Source organism: Macrotis lagotis, chromosome 1, assembly GCF_037893015.1.
Source record: "Macrotis lagotis isolate mMagLag1 chromosome 1, bilby.v1.9.chrom.fasta, whole genome shotgun sequence".
NCBI classification, from domain to species: Eukaryota; Metazoa; Chordata; class Mammalia; order Peramelemorphia; family Peramelidae; genus Macrotis; species Macrotis lagotis.
The window spans coordinates 181,902,773-181,921,010 of record NC_133658.1 but is presented as its reverse complement, the minus strand read 5'-3'; the positions used below and the strand labels follow the sequence as shown (position 1 = coordinate 181,921,010).

Sequence of the window (18,238 nt, the reverse complement as noted above, 5' to 3'; positions counted from 1 at the left end):
CCAAGTGAAATAGTTCAGAAGGAGAACAGGGCCCAGGACAGAGCCTTGGGGGACACTTCTGGTTAGCATGCATGACCTCCATGAAGATTCAGCAAAGGAGAGTGACAAGGAGCAGTTGGTTGGGGGGGAAGAAAGCCAGAAAAAAGCATTTCCATGAAAAATCAAGAGATAAAAAAAGTATGGAGGAAAAAGAGGGTTGATTGTCAACATCAAAGGCTGCAGAGAAGCAAAGACCCTCTATACATCTGGGTACAAGAGTCAAGCCAGCTTCAAGAATAGCTAGCTGAAATTGGGTATTGCTATCTTGTACTACTGCTGATGGAATATAGCAGGATTAGACTGATTACCTGCTAATTGCAAGATCTATTTAGGAGCATCTGTTTTGGTAGCTAATTTCTAATTCAACTAAATTCTCACTTTTTAAAAAAATGTTATGTATCAGTCCACTAACTGATGTGCTGAAATGTGAAAATGAACCTATTGGCCTATTATATGTCTCAAAAATTCTATCTACCTCTTTTCCAAATGAGCCATTCTTTAATTAAACAAATAGTCATACAAACAGGATTAGTCTAGGTTTATACAAGCTTGCCTGAGTCAATTCTACCTAAAAAGAATATAGATGAAAATATTATCAAGCTCAACTACCATTCTACTTCATGCCAATCCAAAAGACCTTGAAAACTGAGTTCCAGAATCCAAAACTATGAAAAGCTAAATTCCAAACCCTAAAGTTCACATGAACACATATCAGGATTGTAAAAAAGCTTCCTGTCATTTGTCATCAGCCAATATTCAGTTCAGAGTTTATGCTCTCAAGAGATGCAGTTCCCTTCAAAATTGGTATAGCCGATAATCTATTAAGTCAAGGGAATAGTAGTCCTGGCAGGTGATAGTTTGGAGTTCAGTAATTGAAAAAGCATAGTAGGTTTCTAGTAGGAGAGATGGTCCAAATGAACATCTTTTGATTTTTTCATAAATTTCTGCAGAGCTGCAGTCCCTGGCCTGTTTAATAAGTAAATCTATCTCTCTAATCAGAATGCCTATAAGCAGGTGTACTGCAGAATAGTATGGTCTTTTCGGAAATAACTTCTTGATCCCCAGCATTCTCAAAACATTCCTTAAGTTTTGGCAGTCACTCAGGAGGGATTTCTAGCTTGTAATTCAACAAGAGGACTATACAGAAGGTGATGTACATCTCTTCTAGAAAATGCTGCTGGCAACATCTTCAACTATGCAATATTGGATTTATACAATGCGCTCCCAACCAATAGACCCTTAAACAACTGGGGAAATGGGTAAGCAGGTGGTGATTAGGACCAGTGTGTCACAATGCCTTTTCCCTAGGGTCCTCAGAGTCTCCCATGTCACAGATCCAGACTTAAATATATGCCTGACTAATGTTTCAACAGTTACAGAGTTGATGAGGGAAGGGGGCTGTGGGTGGGTGGGTTACAGGGGAACCTGTTCTTGTTGGACAAGAATTTAATTCATTAAGTTTTCAGAGAGGCTTTATTTCAGGGTCAGGAACAGATGAGATATCGAAAGAACTATAGAATTTGTTTGTTGGCCTGGGATGCAGGGGTGGCTCAGAACCAGTACTCTTCAAATTGCATGTCTTCTTTTTCCACAAATACCTTTTTCTGGAACTTTTACTAGCAAGCAGATCAAGCAAGAGACTATAGGAAGAACTGCCACAACTTCATCTATGATTAAAGGTGGGACTATATACATATAAGCTATTATTACCCCATTTTATATAGGAGAAAACTGAAGCATACAGAGGTTAAAAGGTCATATGGTTGGTAAGTGTCTGAGGCTGGATTTGAACTCTGATCTATCTGAATTCTATTAAAGCACTAACTTTGGATTCTTTGAGCCAGGTATCTGCAAAAATGTCTCCCTATCAGAAATTCTTTTTTCATTTCAAACTTTAGGTTAGGAATGCTTTTGTTCTTTGTGGAAATTCTTTTCATACTTAAATATTAAAACATATCTTCCATTTGTTCTAGCCATTGAAAAATGCAACAGGAAAAAAATACAACAGGAAATACCAAGGAGAGATCACTAATGATTAAGAATGATGAAAAAAAATCAGATATTGATTTAAGTAGGCATAGCAAGTTTCTTTCAAAGAGGAACATCAGGCACACTGATAACCAAAGTAATTTTCCTATGCAGCTCTGACTATATGACTCCCCTACTCAATTCTAGTGACTCTGGGATAATATTAATATTGTTTAGTTTTTAAAGTCCTATACAACCTGGTCTCAAACTATCTTCCAAGCCTGGATGATGTATCACTTCCCCTTCTAAATTCTGTGACACAACCAAACTGACTTTCCCTCTGGATAATTCTCAGAATAGCTCATCTCCAGTGTCCCTGTCTTTGTGCTGATCTCCCCCCCTCCCCAGTTCTTTACTCTATCTCACACCTCCATCACATAAAATCCATCTTTTCCTTTAAGATAAAACTCAGGCACCATCTTCTGCACCAAGGAAAGCTACTACGCTACATGAAATACTTTATGTTTATGTTGGCTTCCTAATTATGCATATATGTATGTAATATGCATCTCTGCATTTCTGTATCACATCTTGGTGTGTCTCATTAAACAACTCATTGTGAGTGGGGGTCGGATTATTCTTTATACTCGTATCCCGTGTTTAGCAGTCTGTCTGTAGGAGCTTCATACTCTAGACCCTACAGAGCAAAGGTATCTTATGAAGGTCAAATTCCATGCCCATTGGCCAGGTTTAGAAGAGCAGCACAATCTCAAACCTCTTCCCCAGGGAATAAACTCCTTTCCGGTGGTACTCTAGGAAAAGAAGCCCAGAAGTCCCCTTTTTTCCTCTTCAGGCAGCGCATGACTTAATCTGCAGAAGGTTTAGGGTCCAGGGAAGATACCTGCAGCCCCGACAGGAGCTTTTTTTTACAATGCGATCCAGATGCTTTGGGGGACTAGGGCAGGGAGGCAGAGGCCAGGGAGGGGGGAAAGGGAGGGATTCGACCCTGGAGAGTATAGAAGTAGAGCTGTTCAGTGATTTTTAGTTGATCAGATGGATTATTGAGGCCCAGAGAGGGTCAGGGATTTATTCAAATCTCTTGCAAAAATAAAGATCAGATGCTGAGTGAGATGAGCAGAACCAGAAAAACACTGTACACCCTAACCAGCAACATGGGGGCGATGATCCACTTTGATGGACACGCTTATTTCATCAGTGCAACAATCAGGGACAATTTGAGACTGTCCTGCAATGGACAATACCGTCTGTATCCGGAGAAATAACTGTGGAGTTTGAACAAAGACCAAGGACTATTACCTTAAATTTAGGGGGGGGGGGAACTGATATTTTATTGTCTGATCTTGCTATCTCTTATACTTTGTTTCTTCCTTAAGGATGTGACTTCTCTCTCATCACTCTCAATTTGGATCCGTGTAGACCATGGAAACAATGTAAAGACTGACAAATTGCCTTCTGTGCGGGTGAGGGGAGGGAAGATTAGGGGAAACATTGTAAAACTCAAAATAAATAAAATCTTTTAAAAAATTAAAAAAAATAAAGATCAGAGATGGACCTCGAATCCCCTTTGCCAGACAGCAAATGCAAAGAGCGGCAAGGTAGGAAGGGAAGGGGTCAGGAGGATGAGGCAGCACCCCAAATTAGCAGCTGTAGCCCGCGAGTCCAGCGCATGCGTGGGTCAAGCCACGCCAGATGGCTTCTCTTTCCCTTGGAGTAGGCGGGGAGAGGGTGGTCCCCATGCGCATGTGCAATGCGACCCCGCACCCCGAGTTCGCGTTCGGCCGGGAGGAGGAGGGGCGTGGAAGCGCGCGTGAGTGGTTGGTTGCACGCTCTTGAGATTGGACGTGCACGGCTCCAGGGCGCGCAGCCTGGGTTTGGTTGCCGTGGTTACCAGAGGCGTGGCCAAGGCGAACAATTGTCCCCTGCCCCGATCCCCATCCCCTCCCCCCCCCGAAAGCCCCCTGCCCGGGCTCTCTCGGAAGCCTGCTTCCGAAGGGGAGAGCTCTCTTCTTGCCCACAACTCCCGGATCTCCAGTGCTGGCATCGGTGGCATCCTTAGCAGCGAGGTGACCGGCCTGCCTCGGACTGAAGCTGCTGGGAGGCTGAGAGGAGGCAGGCAGGGAGGAGGGGACAGCGACCCGGGAGTCCAGCGGCAGCCTGCCGGCCGCTGTCCGCAGAGCCCTGCGCTGACTGCCCCCGAGGCCGGGCAGCCCGCGCTCCCGGGGTGAGTGCCGCGCGCTTTGACGCTGCTCTTTTGGAACACCCTCTCCTTGAGAGCCTTGTCCACCCATTCCCCATTCCCTTTTTGGTTTGTTTTTGATCCGGATTCGCCCTTAAAACTTGGACCTCAGAGGAGAGGAGGGAAGTTTAAGAGATGCGAAATAGGACTGCGGGAGACATCCCTCAGCTGCCTCTGGGCTGGGGGGAGGGAATGCTACTTCTTTGGAAAGTCTTAAGTGATGTGGAGTTGTGCACACACTGCCTTAGGGTGGAGCCTAGATCATTCAAGCCCCAAGACCTTTGATTCTCAATGCCTATCATTGACCAGACAGGAGTTGGAAGTCTACACAATTTTAGTGATATTTGATAGCATTGCAGTTAATTCGGATAACTCGGATTTCTATGACAAACTTCTACTGAGAACAGATCTGACGTGTCGGGTGTGATGTAGGGGGGGGCAAGTGGTTCTACAAACCTCTTTTATATTTGAAGAGATTGCTCACCAAGCTTGCTGCTACAGGATCATGGATTTTTTGGTCTCAAAAAACTCTGTGATTGCTTTCATGATGTCTTTTATCCATGGGAGGAAATAATTATATTGATGAAATCCTAGAACTCTTTATATAGAGCTCCCAGGTGTTTCTGAGTGCTTTGTTTACAACTCTGGGAGATGAGTAAGGAAGTATTATGAGTTCATATCTGACCTTTAGACACTTTACTAGCTGTGTGACCCCGGGCAAGTCACAACCTTATTTGCCTTAGTTTCCTCATCTATAAGATGACAAATTACTCTAGTATCTTCTCCAAGAAAACTCCAAAATGGAGGACTCAACAAAATAGCCATATTTGGCAGAATTGGCCTTTGAACTAAGATTTGTCTGGATCTAAATCTATCACTCATTCCACTTTACTTCATCACTGTCTTTCCTTCTGACATGTTCAAATGCTTCCTTTCTAAAGTAAAAGAGATGGTAGGAGGGGCAGAAAGAACTATCTTAGTCATTCCCAAAGTAAGTTCAACAAAATTCATAAACAGTTTAAAATATTTCACAGTGTACTATATGTATATAGTAAAACTTTCATTTCCAAACCTCATCAATCTAGACCAAGGCCGTCCAACCTTACTTTTAAAAGTTTTTATTGAAACAATAGACAATATATTTTGATTTACTATTTTAGTGAGAACTCAGCTTCATTTACTAAAGCATTTAGTAAAACCCAGGAGCTGTGTAAAATTGCACTGTGGGCTCATTTTGTACAGCTCTTATCTAGACCACAGTTGGAAATGTCTACTCAGTGTCAATATTCTCTGTTAAAATATTACTTCATAGGAGGCTCCTTAGAACCTCATTCAGAGTTTCCTTTTTGTCAATTTTGACAATTAGTGTTCCAGTTGGCAATATGTTAGAAAAAAGAAAGGGGGGGGGGTAATTGAGGAGCTACTATAAGGCAAACTTACAATACCAGAAATTCTTCACTTTTTTTGTATTGCAAATCCCTTCAATGTTTTTTAAAATGTATAAAATACATAGTAATCCTAAGGAAATAATTATAATAAAAATATTTAATCAAACTATTTTAAAATCAATTTTATAGACTCCAAGTTAAGAATTCTTGTACCATACAAACAAAAGTCTTTGCCTTCAAAGTACTTCCATTCTACTTAGGGGCATAAAGCACATGGATAGGTAGGGTAGGGATTGAGGGAGCAGACTTTAGGAAAACCTAAGGAACTTTGAGGAGAACAAAAAGCTAAGGATAGTTGGGGAAGTTCCTGGGATGAACATGTAGTAGATGTATGTTCTAGACATGCACAGAGACAAGAGATTTCTTTCTGAGTTTGGGCAATAGTCAGGAAATCAGGGTGGCTAGAACAGAGAGCACTTGAAGAAGTAAAGAAGATAGGAAGGTGGGTTGGAATCAGATTGTGTATGACCTTAAAGTCTAATGAGTTTATATTTTATCTTAGAGGAATTGTTGGCCACTGAAGGTTTTATAGCAGCATAGTAACCTGGTCAGACCAATGCCTTAAAAATATTATTTTGGTGATTGTATGAAAGATGGATTTGACAAGGTGAAACCAGAATCATGGAGAACAGTTAAAAAACTGTCGCAATAATCTCAGTGAGAAGTAACAGCTCCTGAGTTAGGGTGGTGGCTCACTATTTACTATGACAGATTGCCTACAAACATAAATTAAGATCACTAGATGGAGAAGACAATTTTGAATCAAGCATTTCTGAGAAAAATTCAAGATATAGAGAATTAACATAAACATATGACATTGCAAAAATCATTTCCCAAAGATCAAGGGAACAATGGATACCAACTACATCTGGAACTACTTTGCCAACCTTCACTTGACCTTATAAGTTTGGGTTCCCTAAGAGTAACATCTGTTCTTTCAAGATTCTAGAAATAACTTTGTGAGTGACTACTTGTAATAATGTTATTTCTTTCTTTTTCTTTTTTCTTTTTTTTTTAGGTTTTTGCAAGGCAATGGGGTTGAGTGGCCTGCCCAAGGTTGCACAGCTAGGTAATTATTAAGTATCTGAGGCTGGAATTGAACTCAGGTCCTCCTGACTCCAGGACTGGTGCTCTATCCACTAATCCACCTAGCCGCCCCAATAATGTTATTTCTAAGCCCCCACCAGCATACTTATTACCTTATTATTCTTTACTAAGTAAGTATAGTAAGAATAGTTTGGAACAAAACATTCAGCCCAAAACCTGGGGACACATACTCCTACAAATATGCACAATATACACAATACCTACAGAGAGAATGGATAAAAATTTTTAAGTATGATGGTAGAAATGTATGCCATTAGAGAAAACATATAGCAAAGGGGGCACTTCTTAATTCCTGGCTATGGAATTTCTTTTCTTCCTTCATGGAGCCTTCATGAAGTTCACTTTAGGTATTTTTCTCTCTTCTGGGAAATCATTAAGCTAGACTCTTGGGATATCCCTAGCTTTTTTGACTCCATAACCAACATTTCTCCCCACTATGATGAAGCACACTTCATGAAGCTTCCACCATCCTCAGGTGACTGTCTTTCTACATCCATTGCTGGCATTTTCACACAATTGGTCATTACTAGGAGGCAACTAAGTGATGCAGTGTTTAGAGCATGGGCCCTAGGGTCAGGAGTACCATAGTTCAAATCTGATCTCAGACATTTTTTTTCCTAGCTGTGTGCTTTGCCTTTCAAAGAAAAAAAATAGTCATTACCGCTTCAATGGCTAGTGCTACTACTACCATTCAGTTCAGAATGCTGATGAGACTCTTTGGATTTCTCAACCTTAACAAAGTTGACTGGATACTTCTGTCTCAGAATATTGATTCTCCTAAGATCAGAAAAGAACAAACAAAGCAATAGACACAGCTATATGCCTATACACCTTGGACAAGTCACTTAGTCCCATTCCCTTGCAAAAAAAAAGATGGCAGAAGATAGATGATCCAGCAAAAGGGACTGAAAGGGAGTTGATTAGGGAAAAATATTACTAAATTAATATAGTTAGTACTTTAAAAGTTTGCAAAGCACTCAACATATTTGGAATCATTTGATCTTTATACATTTGTAAGAGGTAATGACAGGCATTCTTCTTCCTACTTCACAGATGAAGGAATTCAGAAAAATGGAATGATTTGCTCAGGGTTCCACAGGAGATTGGAACCCAGTTTCTCCTCAGTTCCTGGTTCTGTACCATTTCTGTTACCTCACATTATCTATCATGGACTTAAGTTTAAAAAAAATTAAAGTCTTTTTCATACCTTTTGTTTTCTTTCATTCATTTATTCGTTTATTTATTTGTTTATTTATTTATAGGTTTTTTTCAAGGCAATGGGGTTAAGTGACTTGCCCAAGGCCACACAGCTAGGTAATTATTAAGTATCTGAGGTTGGATTTGAACTCGGGTACTTCTGATTCCAAAGCCAGTGCTCTATCCACTGTGCCACCTAGCTGCCCTTCACAGTTATTTCCAAAGAAACTTCCACATTAAACCTTTCCTTGAAACATAGAAAAACAAAAAAGCACTTAAAAATAAAAGCAACACCACCAAAACCTTGTCTGACAGCATATGTAACATTGTGTACCCATACCCTCCCTCATCTCCAAGAAAAGAGATACAGTTCCTCTTCCTTGGGCTGGACTTGGATATTGTATAACATGGTCTTTGGCTTTGTTCTAATGTCCTATTCCCTTACATTGCTGTGAGTGCCTATTACTTGTATCGTCTTACTTGAAAATCCTGATTCTTCTCACACTATCCACTTTTCACTCACGCTTTTGCTTTATTTCCCTAAATTCCTCATATTTTTAGCTCCTTTAGTATGCCATAAAATTCCTTTTTATTCATAGACTTCAATTTTTTAGACTTTCCCTAGTTTATGGTTACTACCTTTTTGCCAGGTTTTTGCTTTTTTTTTTTAAAAAAAAAGTAATGCTATGAATATATTGCTGCATGTAAGATTTAGCTTTTTTCTTTTAATTTCTTGTAGCATATGCGCCACAGTAATATGTGTGGAACAGTGTTAACAGTTTAGTAATTTTCTTTAGTGCCAAATTTTTACCAGAATAGTTGAACCAATCCGCAGGCCCACCAACTACACATCACTAACTCCATCAACATTAAACAATTTTGTCTTTTCTCACCCTCTTCCAATTTTTTGAGTATTAATAAAAAATTCACTTGCTTTTTATTTTATAGTCCTCTGAATATTAGTAATTGGAGTAATCTTCCCTTTGGTTGTTTATAGTTTTTAATTCTTTTCAGTTAGTTATAGCCAGGGCACTGTACTAAATCTGGGGATATAAAGGCAGGCCAAAAAAAGTACTTTGAAAATTCATATTCAATTAAAATTTTGTCTCTTTTCACTGACTACTTATTTATTAGACAATGGCTTTTGGTCTTATTCATGTGTATTAATCATATATCTCACATTCTCTTAATCAGAAATATTTGATGTAGACTTTTCCGTATTTTAAAGTTTCCCTTGTTAACTTAATTTAACTTAATTTGGAGTGATTTTTCAAGACAGGAAATCCTGAGTTCAAATACTGCCTATAACATTTCTTTTTTTTTCTAGGTTTTTGCAAGTCAAATGGGGTTAAGTGGCTTGCCCAAGGCCACACAGCTAGGTAATTATTAAGTGTCTGAGATCGGATTTGAACTCAGGTACTCCTGACTCCAGGGCCGGTGCTCTCTCCGCTGCACCACCTAGCTACCCCTATGAGATATTTCTTAAGGACCATGCCTTTAACCCTTTGGCTTTCATTGATTGGCCAACAGTATGTCTCATCCCAAATTTTATTTGGTCATTGTTTGGGCTCTGATGGCTCTGAATGAGTGTAAATAGTAAATGCTTCTGCTTTGGCCAGAAACTCTTGAGTGTCTTTCCTTGTAAGACTGATTTTGGATTTTTTTTTAACAGTAAAAGAGGCAATTCTTTGCTTCATTTCTTACCTAGCCTTAATCCCTGAATGTTGCAGTCAGATTGAGACCCTGGGAAAAATCTTAGCTTAAAAAGACCAAGGTCTCCCTTGCATCTTCAGTTGTCCTGAGCTTATCTTCCTGACATCTTGACTTCCTGACTTCCAAAAGGAAATACAAACAAGGAATGATAACAAAAATACTAGCCTTGTGATGCTGGGAAAGTACATTACTTAACTTCTCAATACCCCCAGGTAACTCTTTAAGACTATATAGAAATAGGGGTGGCTAGGTGGTGCAGCGGAGAGAGCACCGGCCCTGGAGTCAGGAGTTCCTGAGTTCAAATCCGATCTCAGACACTTAATAATTACCTAGCTGTGTGGTCTTACAAAACTTAAAAAAAAAGACTATATAGAAATTATATAGCAAATGATACTGATCTGCATTAGTATAAAGGGCATTTTCTCCCTGGAATCTCCCTATACCAATGAAATAACACAGACCTCCCCCCCTTCCAAAATTCAAAATTTAATTAAAATTATATTTGTATGTATGAATATATATATACATACATACATATACATATATGTACATATATATATATATATATATATATATATATATATATATATCCCACTATTTTATTCTTTGAGATTAGAGACATTGTTTCCAGTTTGGAATTCTGTCTGTGCCCTACACAAAGGTGGCAGGTGTTTATTGGATTGAAATTTTTTTTTGGTTTTTATTTTATGCAAGGCAATGGGGTTAAGTGACTGCCTAAATTCACAGAGCTAGGTAATTATTAAGTGTCTGAGGCTGGATTTGAACTCAGGTCCTCCTGATTCATCCAAAATCTCGATAAAGTTTAGGTAGATGAGGGTACTCTCAACCTTAGTTGATGTGGTCATGGGGTAGAGCCCAAAATGTAATCATATTAATGAGATTGTTTTAGCTATAGATGAATTTTTGCCTTGATTTCTTTATGAGGTTCAAATACCTCTTTGAATGGGTGGAGAAAAGCTCCATTGTTTTGAGTTTAGCAAATTGACCATGTTTTGGGGGGGCTTTAGATTGCCAGACCATTGTCAAAATTGAAGTTCTGGGAATTTTCAAACTACAAGCAACTGCATAGAAAAGTCCATTGTGAGGAAAAGTAAATGATTCCTTTCCCCTTCTTCCCATCCTACTTCCTCTCTCTCCACTAACCAAACCCCCACCAAACTGACTATAGCATCTTAATCTAGCCGGGGAGTGACAATTACTCCATTTAACTGTTTGAAGATTCCATTGATTTAAGAACATTTGATGCATAATTGAAACAATAGAGATATACTTCAGACACACAGAGACAAACACACTTGACCCCTGACAGTTGAGCTGTGATGAGAAGCAGACCCTAGAAATGCATTGTTAGGACCTTAAGAGATTTAATTCCACTCTTCTAATGCATTCTATTTTTATGGAAAACTGTACCCAGACATATTAGGGGGATGTTTTATAACTACTCGCTATGGCTTTTCAGTAAATACCCTTGCATTTTTTAAATCAATTGTGACTACAAGTTGATTGTTAATCAGTGAGGAATTCACTCATCAGGGTTTGTAAGCTATGATAGAAATAACTATTCCCGGAATTACCCTTAGAACTCTTATGTACCATCCACTATCTGAGGACCTGACACAAAACTGAAACACCATATTAATTATCTGAGAACTTATAAATTACTAAAGTTTACAATGGAAGTCAAGATAGATCCTCATGATATGAAATGTATGAATTTCAAAGGAATATTAATTAGTATCATATATGCAAAATCAAAATTAATTTATATTCCTATACTTAATTTATACAGAAAGCTGCTTGCTTTCTTAGGGAAACAATTATTTTTCCATCTTGAACTGGTTTCATAGTGGATCATAGATTATAATTTTGTTTTGGTTCAAAACCATTTGGCAGTCATTAAATGTTTCCTATATCTAAGATGGGCCTGGAGCTAGGGATATATAAGCCTCTACATATACACTCTTGATTTAAAAAATGAATTTGTAATTTCTTTGTGGGGTAGAAATGGGGTAGAACTCCATCCATCATCTCATCCATTTCCCAGTGTGTGGTATCCTCACGTGTCTGTACTAATACTATACCTTATGAATCCTCACCAATATGCTTCATATTAATGATCATCAAGGAAACACAAGAGGTCATGGTAAGATCATTAACTATAAAACATTCTTCCCCCTAAATTTGGGGAGCACTCTCTCCCACAAATCCATGCAGCTTCTGTGTAAAAAATTTACACTCAGAATATGATTACACTCAGAAAAAATTACACTCAGAATATAATGTGAGGCACATATATAGGGAAAACACACTGATTTTTCAAAAAAAAAAGAGAAACATGGGAAAGGGACATACATTTAAAGAATTTAGGAACCTGTTAAAATTTTCTTTTGTATATTATTGATAGAACGTAACTGGAAAGTAAGCGAATGGTTGCAGTTTGTCAATAACTAGCTTAATAACAGTGTCTAAGTTGCTTATCCTTTTGTTGTCAGTTTGTTTAATGGAAAAGTGAGGGATTGGATGAGATGATTCCCAAAGGTTACTTCTAGCTCCAATATTATCTGAATGTGCAAAATACAATGATTATTAAGGTAAACCAAGAGGTGGAGGCAAGGATAAAAGATAAAATAGATAACTTTGATTTCTTGATACAAAAAAGCTTATGCACACACAACATTAATGCATCTAGGATAAGAAAGGAAGTGGTAAAATGGAAAAAAATCTGAAGATAAACTGAAACAAATATAGAAGGAATTCAGCTATCCAATAAACATGTATTAAACACCATCTATGTGAAATTTCTGAGGCTACAGTTAACAAAAAGACAGCCTTTGCTTTAAAGGAGCTTACAATTGAGTGAAGGGAGATAACACATAAAAGGCAGGAAAGTGGGGTGTCAGGAAACACTCAGCTTGGGAGCCTCTTTGAAACCAAGTAGAGCAGTAGCTGCAAAGTAGAGTGACCTGAGTGTCCAGTCTGCCCTCTGTAAAGAAAATTATTGAGGGGAGTTTGATACTCTAGCTTGCAGCCTTCAGGTAAGGCAGAGTCAATCAAAGCTTGAGTTAGCAACATGGTGCTAAGTTTAGGAGTTCTGAACTTATCCTGGGAGGGACATCTTGTTCTATGGAGCTAAAACCTGCACTGACTATTTGGTGAGACCAGAGAATGCTTTAAGGAGAAAAGACAGTATCTAAATTGAACCTTGAAAGGAGACAAGAAATCTGAGAAGATGAGAGAGAAGTATATGCCAGCCATGGGCAGAGAGAGATCAGAGATTATGAATTGTTTTTGGCAAATTTGTCAAGACCTATACTTTAGGAAAATCACTTTGACTGCTTACTAGATAAGATGGATCACAGTGTGTGGAGGTGGGAGGTGAGAAACAGGAGGCAGGGAGATCAATTGGAAGACCATTGTCCAAACAATGTGATAAGAGTCTGAGCTAGGGTGGTAGAGTGAGTAGAGAAAAAGATATATTATACAACAGATGTGAAGATAGAAATGACAAGGTTTGGAAACAGTTTGGATATATGATAGTGAAATGTTGAAGATGACCCAGAAATTACAAACCTTCTGTTTTGGACCTAATTGAGTTTCAGGTGCCTAAGGTAATATCCAGTTTGAGATGTCCAAAAAAGCAGTTAATAATGCAGGAATGAAATATAAGTCAGATTCATCTGCATGGAGGGTGCTAATTGATCTCACAAAACCTGATAAAAATTTCATTCCAAATGAAATAGTGGGAAAAGAGAAGTGTGCATAGAATACTTGTAGGATACCTGCAGTTAGTGGGCATAAAATGGGTTAGCATTCAGCAAAAGAGACTAGAATTGATCTGCCATGAAAATCTAGAGAGGGATCAGGAAGGATGAAAATTAATAGAATGTTATTCTCATGTGATTCTATAATTACATGCAAAAATAGTTGATTTAACTAAATATGTAAGATCATTCAGGGTCATAAAACTTTGGAGGCTGCTAGGCCCTCATTCTGCTAATTCAAAATAGATATCCAGAAACTATACCAAACCTCTGATTTATATTTCCAAGGTAGTAGAAAAGGCCAAAATTTTCACATGAAGCAAAATGACCTTAAGGCCTTCTAGGTAAAATTCTCTTGAGAGGAATAGGACCTCTTGGGAAAGACATCAGGTATCAACCATGTTTTGAAGATAGGAGTCTAAACTCAAAGTAAATAGATTTAGCTACTAAGGAAGTCTAATCTCTCTGATAACAGCTTCAGTTTCTCAAGGTACAGGGTTGGTTTTTAATAACCTTTCAAGACACTAGAGTACATAGCCAATCAGTAATATTCTGCAGCAACTTAAAACAGCTATGTAAATAATGTTATAAAAGAGGGGGAAAATGGAGAAAGAGGGGATCAACCAAGAGATAAAGATTATTTGAAATGCAAATAAGATAATTATTCTCTGTTCAAGGATAGGAGACATGGGGAAATAATAAAAAATATTTTTATATTTTTGAAAGATGATCTTTTAGACAATTCTGTGAGGTCATTTATTCAAGGTCAAAAGGTAGTTGTTACAATAGTGGGTGTGACCATCTACTATATTGTATCCTTGAATAATTTATTATATTTTATTTATACTTACTTTTCACTATTAAGACACCAGATGGGAGATTTCTGTGCTGCCAGTCCACCAAAATATCATGAAATGCTTGTGTTCATTTTTGCCCAGAGACTATTAGTTTATCATTGCTCTCCATGATGCTACTATATAGCAAGAGATTCTCTAGGCCAAAGAAGGAAGCACGTTATGAGGACTTCTAAAGTCAGAGAATTTTGTAATTTATCCCACAGGTAATATGGAGTCATTAAAGCTTCAAAATACATAGGATATGGATGATGATCCTGAAAAGGAGAATGAGCTGAATGGGTCAGAATAATATAAGAACTGTGATAGAGTAATGTCACAAAAACTTAGGAAAAATTTGATCATCTCACGGTTCTTTTGAGATATTTGGGTCCTTTGACAGTATCTCCCATATAACAATTGATTCCAGAGTTCTTCAGAGAGACCTTTGAGTATCCTTTTATAACTTCTTCAGACCACCATTTGAGCACTTTCTTTGAGTTCTCTGTAAAATAGAGTAAAACACTGAAGAGAAATGAGAGCTTAGGTGAGCTTTGGAGGGGACCAGTTAGTATGGTTGTATGACTTCCTCCAGCTCAATGTCTGGCATGTTGTAAGGGCTTAAAAGTCTTTTTTTTGATTGATCAGTAGGGCAGGAGACTTGTAGACTTCTCAAGTAACAATGATAGTTGCACCCTGGGAATCAACTCAGAATTGAATCATTCCCTGAGTTAAGAGATAGATGGATTAATGTGACAGTAGAAAGATGGCAAGATACTTGCATGGTTTAGCTTCTAGTTCTAGTCTGGTGGTGAGAGTCAAAGATTAGAGACTAGATGGAAAGAACTCAAAGCTGGAATAGATCTCTGAAAGAATTGCTCATTGTGAAGTCACATCTAGTCATCACTGAGGGCAGTTCTGACACAAACTCAGTTCTGATATTTAATTATCTCCCCCTAGGTAGTGGTGATAGGCTCTCTAGTTCTAATCTATAGTTCTTAGGTTGCTCTACCATGGTAATTCTAGATAAAGACCCGTCTAGCCTATTTTCATTAAGGAGAAGCTTTCTAGTTCCTACATCCTAGAGTAATTGACTTTGGCAGGTGGCCCTGAGGAGATTAAAGCCTGGATGATAATAATGATTAGGAGTGATCACAACACATACCTGGCAGAGAAGCACCAGAGGAAAAAAGAGTGGCAGAGACACAACATGATACTCAGATAGAGCCTGGCATAAAATAGGTCCAAAAATAGCAACAGAAAGCAAGAGGTAATACTAAATTTTTGGAGGGTTAAATTTGTGGTTAAAGTTTAAAAGAACTGTCAAAAGGACTCCTTCAAATAGTGATTGAGATTGGACTAGATGACATTTGAAGTGTCTTCTAATTCCAAGATTATCAGTCCTTTTTGATAAGTATTAAAATGAATGTAAATGCCTTAGGTTTTATATTTTTTATATATGCTTTCCATAAAGAAGTTCTTTTTTATATAAGTGTTTGGGCATCTTATTTTCCCTAAATACGACCTTCCATGTGTCTTTTTATGAACCTTATAGATGTCTTCTATACTTATTCTTTTTTTCAATGTGTTTATTTGTGGATGAATGTTCCCTAGATTTTGGGGGAGAATTTTCCACTGCTACATTTCTTACTATGTTATTTCATTAAATGTCTCTGCTTTTATTTAACCACTTCCTTTAGCTGACTGATAAAATAAATATATTGCTGGGAGATTGTGAGCTATGATTTATGTGACTTCTTGTAATTAGAACTCAAGATAATTTTTTTTCAATGAAATAGTCAAGTGGAACCCCAGGTGTTATATTGTTTTAAAATGACAAAATAACCTACATTTTGCTTTATTCTTAATCCCTAAAGAAGATTCAAGGGCATAATAATTACCTTAGATAAATTACCTAGGTAGTATGGTAAACCAAATTTACTTTAAAATAACTACCACAGTGGAATAAAAATTATATTTGAGAGAGTAGGGCACATTTTCTATAAAGTCAGAATCTTATGTTAAATTAAGAAGCATTCAAGGAATTTTGAAGTAAATGATTTTTCAATAGTAATGGTCTTCCTTGATATGTAAAAATAAATCTTTAGATTCTGCAAGAATTTAATAGTAAAATATAAGCTCCTTGAAGACAGGGATTTTTTTTGTTTTTTTCTCTAGCACCAAGCAGAAAATAGATGCTTATTAAATGCATTTTTGTATCAGATTTGTGGGTAAAGTTTGAAGGAATTGTCAAAAGGATTTCAGTTTTAAATGCTGATTGAGATTGGACTAGATGACCTCTGAAATGTCTTCTAATTATGAGATTATCTGACCCTTTTGATAAGTATTAAAATAAAGGTAAATGCCTTAGGTTTTATATTTTAAATGTGCTTTCCATAATATTTTCCCACCTTGAACACTCATATTTAATTCCTAAGGATATTAACTCCAACTTGCATAATGAAATGATAGCAGTGTCAAAATGAAAAAAAAAATTCTGTTCTTAGGAAAGAATAATAAAAAAATTAGGCAAATAAAAGAATGGTTAAAACTAATGTTCTTATATTTCCATATTTTTGTCTAGAAACAGTTTTCAGGAAGAAATTGATCAAGAATGGCTTTAGCCGATAAGAGACTTGAAAATTTGCAGATATACAAAGTTCTTCAGTGTGTCCGTGAAAGAAATAAGAAGCAAATAGAGAAACTAACCAAGTTGGGATACCCTGAACTTATTAATTTCACCGAGCCCACTAATGGTGATAGTGCCCTTCATTTGGCTTCTGTCTCAAATGATGTTGATATGGTCAGCTTTCTCCTTGAGCTAGGAGCTCATCCTGATGTGAAAGATCGAAAGGGCTGTACTCCAACCATGAGAGCTGCAGAGCTGGGCCATGACTTGACTATGGAAAAATTGGCCAAAGCACAGGCAGACATGACCATAGTTGATAATGAAGGAAAAGGTAAAAGATGTCAGCAATATATCGAACATCACAAAAGTGTATTTACAGCTAGACCCCAAGAAGCGGGAAAAATTATTTCCTCATTTTCTAAGTTGTGTCCTAGATTTTTTCATAAAAGAAAATATTTCCATCCTTAATTCAAAACTTTTTCAAAGTCTTAACCAAACTTCAGTTCAGATTTATTGTGTGGAAATTTATTTTCATTGTTTTCTAAAAGTAAAAAAAAAGCATTAGAAAAATTGTATATGCATTAATTGATTTTAAATGTAGAAAATTTTCAGCATCATATTCTATTCTATTGATGACATATTCTATACTATTTGTATAATGACAAATATATCTTACTCATTCTTTATTTTATTTTTTTTTGAGACTGGATCTTCCTAGTTCACCAAGGATTTGAAGTACATTGGTCATTCATAGTCTGGATACCAAAACTGATTGGCATGAGAGCCTTAATCTCCATTTTTCCATATTGTCCATTTTCTACATTGGTTATTCCTCTGTAGGCAACCTTATGGCCCCTGCTGGAGGGGAGGGGAGTAGTGATGGCCAATGGTAATGGTGGAGTTGTTCTGTTGGTGCCAGACTTGGTGTCACACCTCATTGTCTTTAGCATTTGGTAACTTAGAACTCTTGAAATTAAGTAATCGACCAACCTCAGTTTCTCCATTGGCAAGCCCTACTCATCCTTAAAGAAAAGTCTTGTTTAGGGATATTATTGTCAAGATTCTTACTCCTTTCCATCTTTTAGGTAGTTCTAATAGAACTGCTCTTCCTGGGGATGGTGCTTCTGTTTATATTAGCCCTAGACCAGCCTTAGGGTCATCTTCAGTCTTCAGGCATAGTATTCAGAGAAAGAGCCAGTTGGTTCTGGTATTCCATTACCAGTATATGGGTTGATTTTAATAGACCTGTAAATTTGCTTTGATAT

The 18,238-nt window shown here is 37.5% G+C and overlaps 1 protein-coding gene across 6 annotated transcripts in view; it reads left to right on the top strand.

Annotated features, from left to right (window-relative positions):
- The first annotated feature begins 1,437 nt into the window (after positions 1-1,437).
- ANKEF1 (ankyrin repeat and EF-hand domain containing 1) overlaps positions 1,438-18,238 on the top strand; it is a 95,284-nt gene continuing 78,483 nt past the window's right edge. For 3 of the 6 annotated variants that reach the window (XR_012473377.1, XR_012473376.1, XM_074209454.1), the window contains exons 1-2: positions 14,647-15,614; positions 16,929-17,304. Coding sequence is in view for 4 of the 6 variants with exons in the window: in XM_074209454.1 (XP_074065555.1) it covers positions 16,959-17,304 (346 nt within the window). In the remaining 2 variants the exon portion in view is untranslated. Of the gene's footprint in view, positions 1,719-4,158; positions 4,250-14,646; positions 15,615-16,928; positions 17,305-18,238 lie in introns of those variants that run through there. The other 3 variants (XM_074209455.1, XM_074209456.1, XM_074209453.1) reach the window with 3 other exon arrangements.